This window comes from Elephas maximus, chromosome 6, assembly GCF_024166365.1.
Source record: "Elephas maximus indicus isolate mEleMax1 chromosome 6, mEleMax1 primary haplotype, whole genome shotgun sequence".
Taxonomy (NCBI): domain Eukaryota; kingdom Metazoa; phylum Chordata; class Mammalia; order Proboscidea; family Elephantidae; genus Elephas; species Elephas maximus.
Genome location: NC_064824.1, coordinates 133,412,277 through 133,430,627, shown reverse-complemented (window position 1 = coordinate 133,430,627; position 18,351 = coordinate 133,412,277). Strand labels below are relative to the sequence as shown.

General features: G+C 37.4%; 1 protein-coding gene across 1 annotated transcript in view; it reads right to left on the bottom strand.

Annotated features, from left to right (window-relative positions):
• The window catches only part of PSMD1 (proteasome 26S subunit, non-ATPase 1), a 112,684-nt gene that overhangs the window by 31,563 nt on the left and 62,770 nt on the right, over positions 1-18,351 (bottom strand). The window contains exons 17-18 of the mRNA XM_049888432.1: positions 7,405-7,519; positions 4,068-4,184 (exon numbers count right to left, since the gene is read on the bottom strand). Coding sequence (XP_049744389.1) covers positions 4,068-4,184; positions 7,405-7,519 — 232 coding nt within the window. The remainder of the gene's footprint in view (positions 1-4,067; positions 4,185-7,404; positions 7,520-18,351) is intronic.

Below are 18,351 nucleotides of genomic sequence, written 5' to 3'. Positions count from 1 at the left end.
AATGAGGAGCAGGGAATAAATTCCCTTGGAGTCATTTCTGTTAGTACTTATCAGCTGCGTATGTTTCTTCCTTTCCATTTTTTGTGTTTTCCTGGCTACAAAAACACAGCTGCATATTAAGGATCAATTTGGAGTATTTATTCTTTTCTCTTTCTCTGACATATCTGTTCTTAAGAATTCAACTATAGCGCTCTAAATCCTTCCCCGAAATCCTTGAGGCCAGATTTACTTTGGAATTCTGAATTTAGAAAGCTAATGATGCATAAACCATATATTATACAACATTCTTAGTGGAGTGTGGGGCAACATCTCATAATCAAACAAACAATTTCTGAAGTAACAAAATGTATGACTATTTACACTAAATGGAATAAAGCCTACAAGTGAGTTCATATTGGGTCAGGTTTTAAAGTCTAACGAGTCCTTAAAAACAAACAACTTTAAGTTTCAGAGCTTTTTGGATTTTGCAATTGCAGCTAATGGGCTGTGGACTTGTATCATTTCCTTGTAGCTAGTTCCCGAATCTCTCTCTTTAGTTCTGACTTTTCCCTACGCTCTCAGTTTATCTCCAACTGACTTGCTGTTATCTTAAACTCAACATGCCCAAAATGAAAATTATCTTTACTCTTTTTTCAAGATATTCCTGCTGATGCTATCATGATTTCCCCATTATCAAGATACCAAAGGATGTTATTAGTTCCCTTTTAATTTTATTAGTATGATTTTGTTTATGGTAGTTGCTTGCGGCCCTTGCTTTTTATTATTCCCAACACCGTCAGAGTCCAAGGCCCTATCTTAAAGCAATGGTATGATAATACAAACTGACTATGCTTACAAATGTGTTATACTGTAAAGTTTCCTTATAAAGTCAATTGTTTGGAACGAGGAACACATTTCCCTACAGAAGTATTTCTAGGTTATCATGATGGCTCAAAAAAGCTTAATCTACCCAAACTGTGGTCTATTTTAGAAATGCAGAAGCCAATCAAGCTTGGCCAAATGTGATGCTAGTTCCAGAAAGGATGCTTGTCACTGGTGGGAGAAGCTTCCCTGTACCAGGCTTTAGGCCAGATGATATTAGGCAAGGAGGAACAGCAGATTCTATAATATATCATATAATATTTTTATTTCATTTTGTATGTGACATGTAACATGTACATGTTCAAATGACTGCTAAAGGTGGATTTCCTTTAACAAGAACAAAAGATCAATCCTTCAAAAAGAGCAGAGTTAGGCTGTTGAGAGAAAATAGCTCCAAAGGCCTGTAAAATGATATTATTGTCATTAACTACAGAACAGAAAAGACAACTCATAATCACCCAGGGATGTGTTTTTGTCTATGTTTGTGAGAGGTTTTTTTTCTAACTGGCAGAAGCAAAGCACAGATGTACATGAGTTACTTAAACTAACCAACCACAACGTGCGAGCTGAGTGTTAAGACAGAATTCTGCAAAAGGATGTGGCATGTATTATTACATAAAAACACTTCCTTAAAAAATTTCCATTGTGGATCTCACAAAATATCTGAGAAATGTCCCTTTTGGATTCCTTTGACAAGGGGTTATAATTCTTGATGAAATTAAAAATTAACACCCTGATGTTTGCTTTCGAGGTGTTTCTACTTTACTTCATGTATTAGTTTGCAACCTTAGGACCAGGATTCTGTAACCTTAGGAACTCACTTCTCTTCAGAGTTTACTAACAGCTTTTTCTTTTCAGCAACACCTCATCTACCATTCCAAAAGAACATCCATGTTGTCTTTTTGGTAATTATCGGATAAAACAGAGATGATATAAACTATAGTCCAAGAAGCTCTTTATCACTTGCTTAGTAACAGAAAACAATGAAATAGGGGTTTAAGCTTTAAGAATTTATGAACTGAGTAAAATTTCTACTCTAAGGAACAGGGCTTCCTAAAAGAACTTTTGAGTTTCACGTGGTCTTACACAGTTTTATCTGCATAGTCAGTGGAGTACACAGATACCCTACCCCATGCAGATTATATTAATGGCAAGGGCTACCAGCTATAGCTGCATGTGAACGGTCTTAATCCACAGTCAAGATTCGGACACAACCCTGAGAGTGCGCCCTAGGTATTCACACCAGCTAAGACTTGGTTCAATAATATTTTTTGGAATGATTAAAAAAAAAGTCATTTAAATTATTGAATTTCTATCTAGTAAAAAGCAAAACTACACATTAAAGAGTTGAATGCTTCTTCAAACTACACAGCCTTCCATAGCCCACCCCAGTCCCATTGCTGGAGCAAAGCTCATGGTTGTCAAATCATGAAACTCCACAGCAGAGGATGGGAAGATGGTAAAACATCTGTCTTGCTGACAATTCAAGTAACGTGAAAGCAACATGTGAGGTCAAAGTGGATAAATATATGCATATTACGGTGCAGGAGGTGTGTTCTGTGGCTAAACTTGCTTCTTTAATGACATCATGACATTGCTCAGCTGGACAACCTCCAAAAGCACAGCAGAAAATCAAAAGCAGAGACAAAAGACACAGAAGTTACTCATATTATAGCTGGTATAGTTAAAAACAAAAAGAAAAGTGGCCTGTGCTTGGAAGATATTTATATTCTAGACGATATAATATGTTAAGTAACATTAAAAAAAGGATGAGAAGTCTAATTCTATCTTTGTAATAATTCAATTTTTAAAAGTCCTGAAAATGATTTAAAACAAAGAACTGGATAAATGAAACAAAAATGACAGCGATTGCTTAGAAACTGAAATTTACCAAACAAAGTTCCCTAAAATAAGAATGAGTAATCAATAACTTCCAGAAACTTTTCTGTTCTCCACTCCCTCCTGCCAGTCTACTACTGAAAACAAGGGTGTTCTATATCCGCTTGATGAGGGAGAAAACGGTGTGCCAATGGCTTTATCTTGTCAATTTTTTGAATGCTTCTCATACAGGAGCAGAATTTTTAAAAGGCTGTTAAATGCTCTAACTTTAAGAATTAAAAGATCTGAAATTATTGTATAAGCTATATACCTCTATTTAATATACCAAACATGGTAATTTTTAGTACACGCGAATAACACATAATAAGCATTTTGTTTCTCTTAACGGGACGTTAAATGAGAAGTTCTGGCTGACGCGCCAAGATACATTAAACATCAAACACTAACATGAGGTCTAAGAGGCTGCCGTGAGGAAATTTTAAAATAGACGTCTGAAAATCTGTTATGAGGTCACCCTCAGGGTGGGTATGTGAGAGTTGGATTGTGGGAGATCAGGAAGAGAATTCTTTAGGGAAAGCTGTGCTGTGGGTCTTCCCCACTCACTCTAAGCCTACAGAAAGGGGCTTTGGAGGAACCATTTGGAGAGCTTAATAGGACTGAGGATTGCAATGTCTGACACATAAAATAAGAAGCACAAGCTGAATGAGTAAGAGTGAGAGAGAAAGAGGGAGAGAGAGACAGGACAGACAGATGGGCAAAGCTACACTGGTAGTCTATTATACTCATACCCACAAGAAGTGCACAATCTGCAGGAGTGTTTTTGTGGAGCAGATATAGATCAAGTAGGAAAGAAAGCCATCCTGGAGCCATTTGAAATCCTGCCCAAGAGGACAGCCCAGGAGGCGAAACATTCCAACAGAGAATCTGGACATACTCATTTCTGAACTGAGATTGTATGTACTGTACTAAGTGATTGTAGGACTTTTATTACCTAAAAGGGATGGATCAAAAAAGTCATGAACTGCCTGAGTTCATTCTGAATCAGAGGAAGATGGTACCCCAATGAATAAACTTTAAAAGAACAATGCGCAGCAAAAAATCAAAGTTGACTTTATGAATTCACCACTCCATATGTCCTCATTTTTTGAGTAATAAATACACACTTAAACTAATAAAATGACTTTTAATCTATAAAAAAGACATTTAAAGAGTATTGCATATTTAAAGTTTCTGCATTCCCCTACCCCACAAGTGTTCTCTTCACTTCCTGTGACTACAGCGTTTACCAATTTGAAGTCTTCAAAAGAAGATGAGCCGAACCAGCTCTCTCCTAGATTTAGCCCAACAGGCTTTCTTTGTGTGCTCACCTTTGGACAAGTAATTTCGGTCTGCTGAATCATGATGAGAGCTGAAGCTATGAGAGCTCCTTGCCTCACGTAATTCACGGGGTCATTTGTCATTGGTTCTAGCAAATTAATTGCTTCCTGAAAGGAATGAAAAAAAAAAACAGTAACTTTCAGATGAAGTTGATACAGCTGGATTTTCAAATTAGTTACTCTATTCTAAGTTAAGACTGACATTGTCATCCGACAAAGTAGTAAAAAGTTAATTTCAGACTATCTGAACACAACAGTTCAGACCAGAAGTATGCATTCTAAATATAATTGATGTAGTAGGTGAAATCTTCTACCATAGGATTTCACGAGTGCACGCCTGTCTTAGGGTAAAAGAGGTTATAAAGAAATAAAAATTAAGAGAAAATGGGATCAATATTTGATAAGCATCTATTATTTTCTAGGCATAGCACTAGGTATTTTACATAAATTATTCCATATAATCCTCTCAACAATTCTAAAAGATAGGCATTATCATCCTCATTTTATAAATAAACTGAGTTGAAAGATTAAGTAACTTGTCCAAAGTCATATATAAGTAGCAAATCCAGGCCAGTCTGACCCCCAAATCTATATTATTTTCATTATGTAGCCAACCTCCTTTAAACACTAGGGTAAAATAGATGATTTTATTTGCTAATAGAATGGCAAAAGAAATCAAAAAGGACTAGATTTGATTTCATAGTTACATTTCATAAGACTACCTAAAGTGGAATTTTCCAAAATGTTTACCAGCACTATCCCATCAGTTCCATGAAAAAAGGATTCCTTGTGGGGATTCCCACATACTATATAAACTCCTCTTGTAGATTCAAGTGCATGTTTTCATATCAAAGGCTCTTGGAAGCCTAATAATAAACAACTCAAAGTTTGTCCACTGTATTTGACCAAGGACTCTTTTGTCCCATGTAACTCCTATTAACACTCTGCAGGTCATTTGGGAAATGCCACTTTACAATGTCCCTGATAAGGTTCTTCGGCAGGCATAAATCTGGGAGGAACAGAGAAATGGATTTACAGCATTATCAAACTTATTTCCTAATTGAGTATGTCATTTATCAAGTATACTTGGTTCCAAAGCCAAGGTAAGGAAGAATAAATTGAATCCATTTTTGGAAAAGGGCTTTAGACTTCTTTACATGCAGACTTTCTTTTTTTAATCAGAGCTATTTACAAATAGACATATCCCAGATATGTGTATCTTTTCTACCCACTTCACTGAAAAATGTAATGACACTGTGCAGTAGAGTAAGTTTTTCAAACATTACCCACATATTGTCAATATTATTTATAATGTAGCCATGATAAAAATGTAACTGAATTTCCAGTTTATAAATTAAAAGACCTCTGAGGTATTATCATGTACCCTCAAAGAAATATTTTAGAATAAACAAATGTTTCAGGTTTTTAAGAAACAAAAATAATTAAAGGACCAAATGTCAGCCAGATAGGTATGTGTAATAAAAATTTTTCATTGAATTAACTTGTCAGGTGCTGTGTCTCAAAGAACATTTACTCCTAGATATCATATTAGAACAATCTGGGATGAAAAAAAATCTAATTTACATTTAACTTATGAAGCTTGACATAAATGCCTACTAAGGACTTGAGAGGGAAAAATACTTAATAAAACATCTAACTATATTTATTCTTTCTTTGTTCATAGAACAGATGTGTCCTAGAAAAAAAAATTGAGAAGTTTCAATTAAATGCATCTTAATGAGTTGGAAAAGATTTGAAGGCAACTAACAACAACTGTATACTCAATGACATCTCTGATAAAATTGAAGATACATTCTCATGTAGGAAATCCCCCCCCCAAAAAGTTAAAATATTTTATAACAAAGCTCTGTGGGGGCAGAGACCATGTCATCCAACTTGTTCATCGCTGTATCCTTAAATGATCTTGCCCACAAACATACATCTGACAAATATTTACTGAGAGCCTACTTCATTTTTTATGAAGTAGCCATGATAAAAACTTAACCAAATTTCCAATTTATAAATTAAAAGACCTTTGAGGTATGTGATATAATCTCAAAAACATATTTTAGAATAAACGCCAGATCTGGTTTTAGGTTCTAGCAGTGAAATTTCTTTTTTCAGAGGCCTTACATTTCAGTAGAGGAGAGAGAGGCAATAAGTAAATAGGTGTAAGGTATGTCAGGTGGTCGTAAAAGCTATGAAGAAAAATAAAGTCGGGTAAGACAGCAGAATGTGATGGAAGGCAGGAGGGGGAATGTTTTGCTATAAATTTTTGCATAATTCTCACCACACATTCTAAAGCTCTTCTTTTTTAAACAGCTTGAATGAACTAAGAATAAAAATGTCCATTTTTATTCCCAGCTTCCATGATTTATGTGACTAAAAAAAGCTATTTGTATCCAATACTGACACCCTTTAACTAGAGAAAAACCCACTGAAAAAAACAAAACAAAACACTGTTGTCAAGTCGATTCCGCCTCATAGTGACCCTATAGAATAGAGTAGAACTGCCCCATAGGGTTCCTAAGGAGCTCCTGGTGGATTCGAACTGTCACAACCTTTTGGTTAGCAGCCGTAGCTCTCAACTGCTACACCATGGTTTCTAGGAAACTAGAGAATTCTCTCTCACACAGACATAGACACATACTTTGTTTAAAGAAAGATTCATCTTCTGGGGAAGTGACCAAAGTGTATGCTAGACAGGCAAGGTCTGATGATTGCATCATTAACCTGGATCAAGAAAACTTACTCTTTAAGTAACAGTGCATTTCTTTATGAAAGCTCCATGGATGAACTGTGTTTTCAAATCATCACCTTGCCTACCCAAATTCTCTCTCCCTCCTCCACTTTTGAGGACTTAACAAATACCAGCTTACTTAGTATGTTAGAGAAAACAAAACAAAACAAAAACAAGAGGCACATAGCAGGTAAGTGATTCACTTAAAATAAAACAAAAGCATTATCAACTGAGTTGATTTTGGTGGCCTCAGACCAGGCAAGTTAATAGAGAACCTCAATTTCCATACATTAATCCTGCACATTAAATAGCTAAAATAACCATGAATAGCCAGAACAGCTCTTTGAAGAAAATAACTTTAGCACTATTTCAAGTTAGAAGCTATTCATGTAATGTGGTTGTTTGTTCTTAAATGGCTTAGGGCCATCCAGCACAGTAAAGTGAGGGAGTACTGGGAAGCTCTGTGAGGCAAGTTAAGTCTTACAAATTACTACACTTGTATTTTTACAGCTGTTACATAAACTTTTATGCAAGGGAAAACAGTCTGGCGCCAGGAAAGAACTTGACCCCACTGGCACTGGGCTTTACCTTGTTTCCTGTACCAGCACAGCAGATCCCCAGGGCCATTGCAGCTCCGTAACGCACATGAGGGTTGTAACTCTCTGACAACAACGAAACAACACTCGGGCACTGTTCAGGGGTTCTGATAAGAGAAATTGAAGGCAGTGTTAGAGGTGACACATTTTAAATCAAGAAGGAAGAATTTCAACCATGTTTTTATTTTTTTAAGTTACGAGAAACAACAGAGTGACACGGAAGCCAAAGAATTAAAAGTCTTCCACAGAATTCTAATTATTGATAAAAAAAAAAAAAAAAACCTACCTTCAATAATCAGAGAATACATGCAAAGAAAGACACACACATCAGTGACTGCTCAACCACAGCTCTGCTGCAGACACTGTTGAGAGTGGGAACAGCCGTGGAGGGAGGCAGCACACTGCTCCCCGTCCAGTCTCTATTCCCTGCTTACTTTTTGATTTTGATTTGGAAGCAGTCAATTCTAGAGACTCCAGGATGTTTCCAAAGATGCATAAGAGATTCAAATTCCCCAGTATTGCTCTAGTTGAATATTAAACTGGCAAATACGCTTCCTAGAATGAATAATTTGGAAGCAATCCTAATAGCAATACGGAGAAACAGCATGGGTCGTGAAAACAGCAACGATTAGGAGACAGAAGACCTGGGTGCTAGTCCTGCTTATGTGACATTAGGCAAGTCACTTAAGTTTCCTTCTCTGCAAATATGGATAACTTTTCTTGACTATTTTTTGCAGAAATGATATAAAAAACAAATGAGCAAATAACTGAAAATATAGTAATATATTGAAATAAATAAAAAAAAATTTTTTTTTTTTTTAAGTTATATAAGAGAAGCAAGGAAGTCAATACCCACGTTCTAATTCCTATTTTGTCTCTAAATAGCTGGGGCAATTTAGACAAGGCTCAATTAACCAATCACTCTGGAGCCCTTTCCTCATCGGAAAAATGAAAAAAGTGGGAGTAGAAGTATAATAAGGTCTGTTCTGGCTTTATAATTCTATGGCTTTAAAATATGAGCCAAATATCAAGGATTTTAAATCAATGCCCATTATTACAGGCAAAGTTTCTTTATTGAGTAATATTCCTATGAAATAAAAGTGAATTTTAAAGTGATATCACACCAAAGAGGCTGACTGGGAATTATTCCAAAACCTGCAGCTGACAGCACTGTTGTTTAGTTTCTATTTTCACTCCTGGGATCTGTTAAGCTAAGAACTAAGAGCTCTCTCTATAATTTGACACCCAACTCCTCTGACAGACGCACTCAAGTATTTTGCCGCCTAAGTCACTGTAAATAAAGCCACTTAACAAGACTGCAAATGTCTTAAGGGCCAAGGACTGAAACTGTGTCTTATATATATATATTTTTTATCTCCCATGAATAACAGCACAATGCAGGGTACCGCAGACAACTTTTATTACTTAGTAAAAGTCAAAGAGAATTCAACTAAATTCATATTTAGATTTAGCCAACAAGTATTTTTCTACAAGGTTCAAGGCCTAACAGTTAAGCACTGGGTAAAATATAAAGCCCTTCCATGCCTCCACTCCCCCTTTGAGTTTATAATTCCGCTAGATAATCAAAAACAGAAAGTTAACAATTCAGTACCTGTGGGTATTTCTGAAGTTCAGTGTAGGGAGACACACAGAGGCCTAGGGAAGGCCTCACAGGTCTTATCTGTACTGTGACTTGAAGGATAAGTAAGATCTGATAGAATCAGGCAGAGCAGAGATGAATGTCATGAGCAAATGAATGAACACTGTAGGTAAGAGGCGAGCTTGAGGAAAAGTTAGTAGATGAACTGTGCTGGTTTTGTTGTACAGGCACGATGGGAGATACTAATAGAAATAAAAAACCAGGAATATTGGCACAATAACTACTTAGGAGTAGGGTAGATATTCGAAGCTTTCTAACGATGGTGCCCAACTTCCCTTTCTACCTTCCCTACACTTCTCCTCATTTATCCTCCACCTCAGTCAGCACACCACTCAGTATTCTCCCCATGTTCTACCCTTTTCTGTTCTCTACCTTTGCTTGCACTATACCCTGTTTAGTGTTCTTCCTAATTCCAGAACTGTTAAAAACCCATCCATTCAAGGGCCTGGCTCAAATGACAGCCAGGTATGCCTTAGGGGTCTATCTGCTCTAACAGGGTAGCTGTTGTGAAGAACAAATGAGATAACACATAAATGAAATAGCTTTGAAAGCTGGACAAAAGTGCTAGACAAATGTATATTATCCGTAGACCCATCTTGGCATCTTTCTTAGACCTGGAAACTGAGTCTAGTCATCACAAACACACTCATACACACTAATACTTTATAAATAAAAATAATAATTTATTTTAAACTCCCCATTCCTCCCTACTCTCAGCCCATGGTAATCATTAATCTTTTTTTTTGTCTTGATGTATTTGCCTATTCTAGACATTTCATATAAGTGTGTCTGGTTCATTTCACTTAGCGTAATGTTTTCAAGATTCATCCATGTGGTGGAATATATCAGAACTTAATTTCTCTTCATCGCTGAATAATACTCCACTGTGTAAGGTCGCTATAAGTTGGAATCACCTCAATGGCAATGGGTTTGGTTTTGGTTTTCAGTGTGCATATACTATGTTTTGTTTATTCATTCATCTGTCGATGGGCACTTGGGCTGTTTCTACCTTCTGGCTACTGTGAACAATGCTGCAATGAACATGGGTGTACAGTCATATTTACTGAGTGCTTACTATGTATCAGTAATGGGTTTCGACTGTAACAAACATTTGGAATAACCGGGCGCTGGTCCACGCTCCCTCAGGACTTAGTTATGTGACGATCTCATCTGACATAAAAACCAGCTGCTGTCTAATGGAGTCCGACTCATGGAGACCCCACGTGTGTCAGATCAGAACTTAGCTCCACAGGGCTTCAAGGGCGGATTTCCTAGAAGTAGATCTCACCAAGCCTTTCTTCCGAAGCACCTCTGGATGGACCTGAACTTCTAACCTTTCAGTGAGCAGCTGAGTGCATTTGCATGGTGTTATCGTTAGGTGTCGTCAAGTTGGTTCCAACTCACAGCGACCCTGTGTACAACAGAATGGAACACTGCCCAGTCCTGTGCCATCCTCACAATCATTGCTGTGTTTGGTTTGAGTGCATTGGTGCAGCCACTGTGTCAGTCCATCTCATGAAGGTCTTCCTCTTTTTTTGCTGCCCCTCTACTTTACCAAGCATGGTGTGTTTCTCCAGGGACTGGTCCCTCCTGATAACATGCCCCACATATGTGAGATGAAGTCTCACCATCCTCCTTCTAAGGAGCATTCTGGCTGTGTTTCTTCCAAGACAGATTTGTTTGTTATTCTGGCAGTAAATGGCATATTCAGTATTCTTTGCCAACATCATAATCCAAAGGCATCAATTCTTTGGTTTTCCTTATTCATTGTCCAGCTTTCACATACATATAAGGTAACTGAAAATTCCACGGCTTGGGTCAGGTGCACCTTATTCCTCAAGGTGGTATCTTTGCTTTTTAACTTGAAAGAGGTCTTCTATAGCAGATTTGCCCAATGCAATTTGCATAGGGGTTCTAAATCTATTAAAAAAACAAACAAACCAGGATCCTTTTTCCCATAAAGAATGTGCAGATACATGTAACTTTGGGACTCTAATCTCTAAGTGAAAAATGAGGGGCAGTATCCCTCAAGGTTTTAAAATATAATCAGCCCTCTGTTTCTGCAGCTTCCACCAATCGTGGTTGAAAAACATTTTAAAAAAATTAAAAAAGTTATTTCCAAAAGCAAAATTTGAATTTGCGGCACACCAAGCACTAAACTGAATCCACGCAAATGAATCGATTGATGTGTAGGCATGCTCTGCTGTGCCCTCCCACCATTTCATAGATTCTCAGTCTCTCTCCAGCACTTGTTGTTTGAGCATCATTTGCCTCATGTTTTGCCATTATTCCCTAAACAATATGGTAGTATAACAACTATTTACACAACATTTACATTGTATTAAGTATTATAAGTAGTCTGTGTTGTTGTTATTGTTAGGTGCCCTTGAGTTGGTTCCAATTCATAGCAAACCTATGCACAACAGAATGAAACACTGTGTCAATCCATCCATCTCCTTGAGGGTCTTTTTCTCTCCTGCTGACCGAGCATGATGCCCTTCTCCAGGGACTGATCCCTCCTGACAACATGTCCTAAGTATGTGAAACATAGTCTTAACCATCCTTGTTTCTAAGAAGCATTCTGGCTGTACTTCTTCCAAGAGAGATTTGTTTGTTCTTTTGGTAGTTCATGGTATAGTCAATGCTCTTCGCCAAAACCACAATTCAAAGGAGTGAATTCTTCTTTGGTCTTCCTTATTTATTGTCCAGCTTTCAAACGCATATGATGCGATTCAAAATACCATGGCTTGGGTCAGGCGCACATTAGTCTTCAAGGTGACATCTTTGCTTTTGAACACTTTAAAGAGGTCCTTTGCAGCAGATTTGCCCAATGTAACGTGTCTTTTGATTTCTTGACTGCTGTTTCCATGGCTGTTGTTTGTGGACCCAAGTAAAACAAAATCCTCGACAACTTCAATCTTTTCTCCGTTTATCATGATGTTGCTTATTGGTCTATTTGTGAGGATTTTTGTTTTATGTTGAGGTGTAATCCGTACTGAAGGCTGTGGTCTTTGGTCTTCAGCAGTAAATGCTTCAAGTCCTCTTCACTTTGAGCAAGCAAGATTGTGTCATCTGCATAACGCAGGTTGTTAACGAGTCTTCCTCCAATCTAGGTTACTAATTTCTGCTTTCCAACCAAATGCAGAAATAAGTAATCTAGAGATGATTTAGGGTATACGGGAGGATGTGTAGGCTATATGCAAATACTTTATATAGAGGACTAGAGCATCTGAGGATTTTGGTGCCAGCGGGGATTCTGGAACCAATCCCCCAAGGATACTGAGGGATAACTGTATAGTTTATATTAGTGTCATGTAAGGAGAATGAAAAACAACCTTACTCTTAAGTGTTATGCTTGTGGTTCATCATGAGGTATGATATTACAGGCAGCAACAAGTAAAAATATTACTTTAATTCCAAGTGTATAATTCTAGCTTTTAATAAAGAAGTTCTAATTTTCTGCTTTAGAAAAATGAAAACACAGTAAAACAAAATAAGTTCTGATTTGTTATTTCAGTAAGATTTCTTGGCCTGCAGCTCCCAGTCATTCTACCAATGTTACTCTGTATAAAAACCTTCCACAGAGCAGGAACTGTGCAAGGGCATAAGCACAAGTCACTGCCACATCACCCAACCATAAACTGCACATATGAATGCCTTTCTTTCAACATACTGCCTTACAACTACCATTCCCTTATTGAATATTTTGTGTAACCTCAGCATTAACTCATATGAGTAAATCAAGATGCTTTTAAAACTACTGCATCTTACTGGAAGCTCCTAAAAATCAAACACCTATGCTCATCCAAAGACTTCACCGAAAGAGTAAAAAGATTACCTACAGATTGGGAAAAAGTTTTTAGCTATGACATTTCTGATCAGTGTGTGATCTCCAAAGTCTACATGATACCACAAAAACTCAGCAACAAAAAGAAATAACCCAATTAAAAAATGGGCAAAGGATATGAACAGACACTTCACTAAAGAAGACATTCAGGTGGCTAACAGATACATGAGGAAAGGCTCACGATCATTAGCCATTAGAGAAATGCAAATCAAAACTACAATGAGATTCCATCTCACTCCAACAAGGCTGGCATCAATCCAAAAAAACAAAATAATGTTGGAGAGGTTGTAGAGAGACTAGAACACTTATAGACTGCTGGTGGGAAAGTAAAATAGTACAACCACTTTGGAAATCAATTTGGCGCTTCCTTAAAAAGCTGGAAATATAACTACCATACGATCCAGCAATCCCACTCCTTGGAATATATCCTAGAGAAATAAGAGCCTTTACACGAACAGATATATGCATACCCATGTTCACTGCAGCACTGTTTACAATAGCGAAAAGATGGAAGCAACCAAGGTGTCCATCAATGGATGAATGGATAAATAAATTATGGTATGTTCACACAATGGAATACTATGCATCGATAAAGAACAATGATGAATCCGTGAAACATTTCATAACATGGAGGAATCTGGAAGGCATTATGCTGAAATGAGTCAGCTGCAAAAGGACAAATATTATATGAGACCACTATCACAAGAACTCCAGAAATAGTTTAAACAGAGAAGAAAGTATTCTTTGATGGTTACGAGAGTGGGGAAGGAGGGAGGGAGGGGGTATTTACTAATTCGATAGTAGACAACAACTATTTTAGGTGAAGGGAAAGACAACACACAATACAGGAGAGGTCAGCACAACTGGACTAAATCAAAAGCAAAGAAGTTTCCTGAATAAACGAAATGCTTCAAAGGCCAGCGTAGCAGGGGTGAGGGTTTGGGGACCATGGTTTCAGGGCACATCTAGGTCAACTGGCATAATAAAATCCATTAAGAAAACATCTTGCATCCCACTTTAGAGAGTGGCATCTGGGATCTTAAATGCTAGCAAGCGGCCATCTAAGATACATCAATTGGTCTCAACCCACCTGGAGCAAAGAACAAAGAACACCAAAGACACAAGGTAATTATGAGCCCCAAAAACAGAAAGGGCCACATAAAACCAGAGACTACATCAGCCTGAGACCAGAAGAACTAAATGGTGCCCTGCTACAACTGATGGACCCCAGGGGTCAAGGTCCCCAGACCCTCTGTTAGCCCAAGACTGGAACCATTCCCAAAGCCAACTCTTCAGACAGGGATTGGACTGGACTATAGGACAGAAAATGATACCGGTGAGGACTGAGCTTCTTGGATCAAGTAGACACATGAGACTATGTGGGTAGCTCCTGTCTGGAGGGGAGATGAGAAGGCAGAGGGGGACAGAAGCTGGCTGAATGGACACAGAAATAAAGGGTAGACAGAAGGAGTGTGCTGTCTCATTCGGGGAGAGCAATTAGGAGTATATAACAAGGTGTATATAAATTTTTGTATGACAGGCTGACCTTCATTTGTAAACTTCCGCATAAAGCGCAATAAAAATTTAAAAAAGGAAAAAAAAAACTACTGCATCTTTAAAAAAAATCTATCTTCACTAGAGGAGGAAAAATACAGCAATATTAGGTAAACAGACAGAAACACTGTTATAAGCATCTGGGGGCCCTCACAGTGGGAATTTAGTGGGGCCATAAACCCAGGACAGTCCCTTGGTAGAATTACAAATGTATAATTCTCATTAGGTAGGTCACAGGATTAATACAACGATACAGGAATTAAGGATATACCCTCTGATTCCTTTGTAGCCTTAACAACAGACTCCAAAAGCCTGTGCAGCATTCTGGGTTATAAGTGCTTGCTTGATGTATTCAACCAAATATACCACCACACCTCAAACAACATACAGAATTCCAGACAGAAAGAGGAATACAGTAGAGGATCCCTCTTCAAGCTGCTTCTCCCCTGTCATGACCATTCACTCCCATACCCAGGAACTCATGTCTTCAATCATTCTCTTCTCTCACTCCTTGCATCCAGTCTGCCACTAAGTCAAATAAAATCCTTCAATCTTGTTACTCTTCCCATTGCTTTGGTTCAGGCCCTGATTATCCCTCACTGGAAATAATACAGCAGTTCCCTAAATGATCTCTCCTTTCTTTTTCTTCAGTTTGTTGTAGTAAAGAGAACATGAGCTTTGAGTCAGAAGGACCTGTATTACTATTTTGTGCAACCATTTACCAAAAAACCAAAAAAAAAAAAAAAAACCAAACTCATTGCTGTCGAGTTGATTCCGACTCATAGCAACCCTATAGGACAGAGCAGAACTGCCCAATAGAGTTTTCATGGAGTGCCTGGTGGATGTGAACTGCCAACCTTTTGGTTAGCAGCTGTAGCACTTAACCACAACGCCACCAGGGTTTCCACCATTTACCAGGAGGGTGCCGATCACTAAACTTTTACGAGCCTTAATTGCTTTCTCCATAAAATTACATTTGCTCTACCTTATTCACAGTGGGAGAGGTGGCGGTGTGGTGGAGTAGAATACCTAGCTGTTGTTGAGTTGACTCCAACTCACAGCGACCTCACGTGTGTCAGAGTAAGAGCCAGGGTTTTCAATGGCTTATTTTTTTGGAAGTGGATAGACGGGATTTTCTTCTGAAGCACTTCTTGGTGGACTTGAACCTCCAAACTTTGAGTCAGCAGTTGAGCGTATTGCTATACATACCACCCAGAGTAGGAAAAAAAACTCCAGGCCTGTTGCTGTTGAGTTGATCCCAACTCACAGTGACCCTACAGGACAGGGCAGAACTGCCTCATGGGATTTCCAAGGCTGTACATCTTTATGGAAGCAGACTGTCACATCTTTCTCTCGCAGAGCGGCTGCTGGGTTCGAACTGCTGACTTTTTTATTAGCAGCTGAGAGCTAAGCTACTGCACCACCAGCGCTCCTTCCAGAGTAGAATACTATGCTATAATTAATCACTGAAATCTGGAAGCATAATCAGAAATTAGCTTTGGATCAGAACCAGAAATCTGGCTGCTAATAAGCTGAGTTTGCACTCTTACTTTTTAAAAAAGGTGGAGGAATTCATACTCAAAGAGTCATTCAAAATAATATAAAGTTGGGATTTAAACCTAGAAAGCTGGTTATATTCAGCGTTTTACCTCCAGACTGCCTCACCAACTTTTTAGACAGCTTTTTTTTTTTTTTTAATGGTACACAGAATAATTACCTACTTGCCCCTCAGCTATATAAAGGACAGGACATTCCATGAAAAACTAGCTGACTCACACAAAAGGGCTTATCCTAAAAGGTATCTTAACGTTTCTTTTATCTTATGATCCCCACTTGTTAAAAAAAAGTATCATACTTAGAATAAGCAAAAGATATCATATATACCAATCACGAAATTCAAGTTCTTTTCTTAGTAGAAAAATCCCATGAGTTTTAGAAAAATTTTGCCTGGGAACAGAAATACCAGGACCCAAATGCAGAGGTTTACCTAGCTGGTTGCAATGAAGGCTGAAATAGGTTGTGAGGGCTATAAACTCAAAAGCACATAAAAACTTGTCAGTTTTTCAGTCTAATATCAGTTCCTGATGCTTTCTTTAGGAAAAAAAAAACTGTTAAGACCAGGAATAACAAATTCCTTAATAATTAGCTTAGACATTCATTCTCTTCAAAAGTAAAATAAAACTATAATATTCTTACATGTTTACTTCAGTTTTTCAGCAGGCAGTTCTAATAGGACAAAGGAAACTTTCCAAGTGACAAGTGGAATGCAAACATTCACTGAAGGCAAAACTTCTGTTCATTAATTTTTACTGACAAGCATACATATACATAAATACATACATGCATGTAGTAGTTTGTGAGCATCTCCTTGGATCAGCATTTATAACAAAGTATTTAAATGACTGATCTCTGATCAGTAATAGAAGCTCATCTCGATGTCTCTATGAACAAACTTAGAAAAATAATTGTCCAGAAAGAGTCAAGCCATGGAAAAATCAAAACAGTGGATTTTGTTTTATGGGTGGTGGTAGAAAGCAGGGAAACCAATACTTAGGGAGCCATTTTATGAGCACAGAATGTGCTTAGCTTTTTAAATGATTGTTTTGATATGTTGAATTTAAAAGGGTATTTACCCAGACAATTACAAATCTCTGAGCTGCGTTTGTTTTTAACAGTGGAGCTACACATTACGGGAATTCCAGCAACTCTTTGTGTTTTGTTAATTTTTTGCTGGTTTATAAAATTAATGATAAAAAAAAAAATGCTACTACAGGTTAAAAAAAGGAGATGTATTTTTTTAATCCAGTATTTATCATAATATAAAAGAGATTCATAAAAGGAAGAAGGAAAGTTGCTTTCCCAAACACACTTTTGACCATGTAACTTCATACCTTAAATTACTGCTAGTTGTAGCTTTTTACTTTTCCTTTAGTATCTGCTGAATATCTACAACGTGTCAAGTACCAAGAAGAAAAACAAAACAAAAAACTCAGATTCTGCCTTAAACCTTACAATTTAGTGCTTTTTTTTTCAATCATCCTCCTAACTTCAGAAAACTAAGAATTATGTAGTTTTATACAAAAAAAAAAAAAAATTTTTTTTTTTTTTTTTTAGTTTTATACAAGCTTCCCTGATTTACAACTTGACAGTTCATTTCCTAACTTGGTCTATTTCCAAACAGATTAATTTGTTTAAGGTGCTGCAAAAAAGGATGGAAATCTCAAAGAGGTGAGCAGAAAACATAGATTCGTAAGCTTTATACAAAGAAATTGCTATTTCACATAACAAGGAACATGGCTCTTAAAAATCTCAGATTGCATTTCTATACCTAGAGAAATCTGTAGTATTCAAAAATACATTTCCCAAATAGATTCCTACATGTGTTCCATTTCTGAGCTTTATTCAAAGAATCATAGCATTTTTAGAACTTTTTCCTCCCTAATTAGTAAACCGAGAAGTCTTACAGTGTGAGTGGGCTACCATAAATTTGTTGCAGTTTATTAAAGACTTTATTGCTCCTCCCTTGTTTTATAAAAATGAACACAAATATACTTGAATTCTCATAAAGTTTAATTAATCTCTGATACTTAAGTGTTTTGATGATAAAAGTCCATGTCTAACAGCTGACTGCAGTGAATACCACAGCCTTGCAGAGTTGAGCAAATCCACACCAGATATTCGGGTCTTTTATGATCATCAAGTGTAATTCCAGGTGTAAGCATTCTTTTGATTAGAGGACACTGCCATTGCATGACCTCAAGTTGTACTACGGTTTCTTTTGTTCTTGACAAAAGCAGATACAGTATTAGTAGCTCCTCCTTCTTTTACAAACTCTGCGACATGGGAGGGAAGCATGACAGGAGTACATCTCTGCAGGA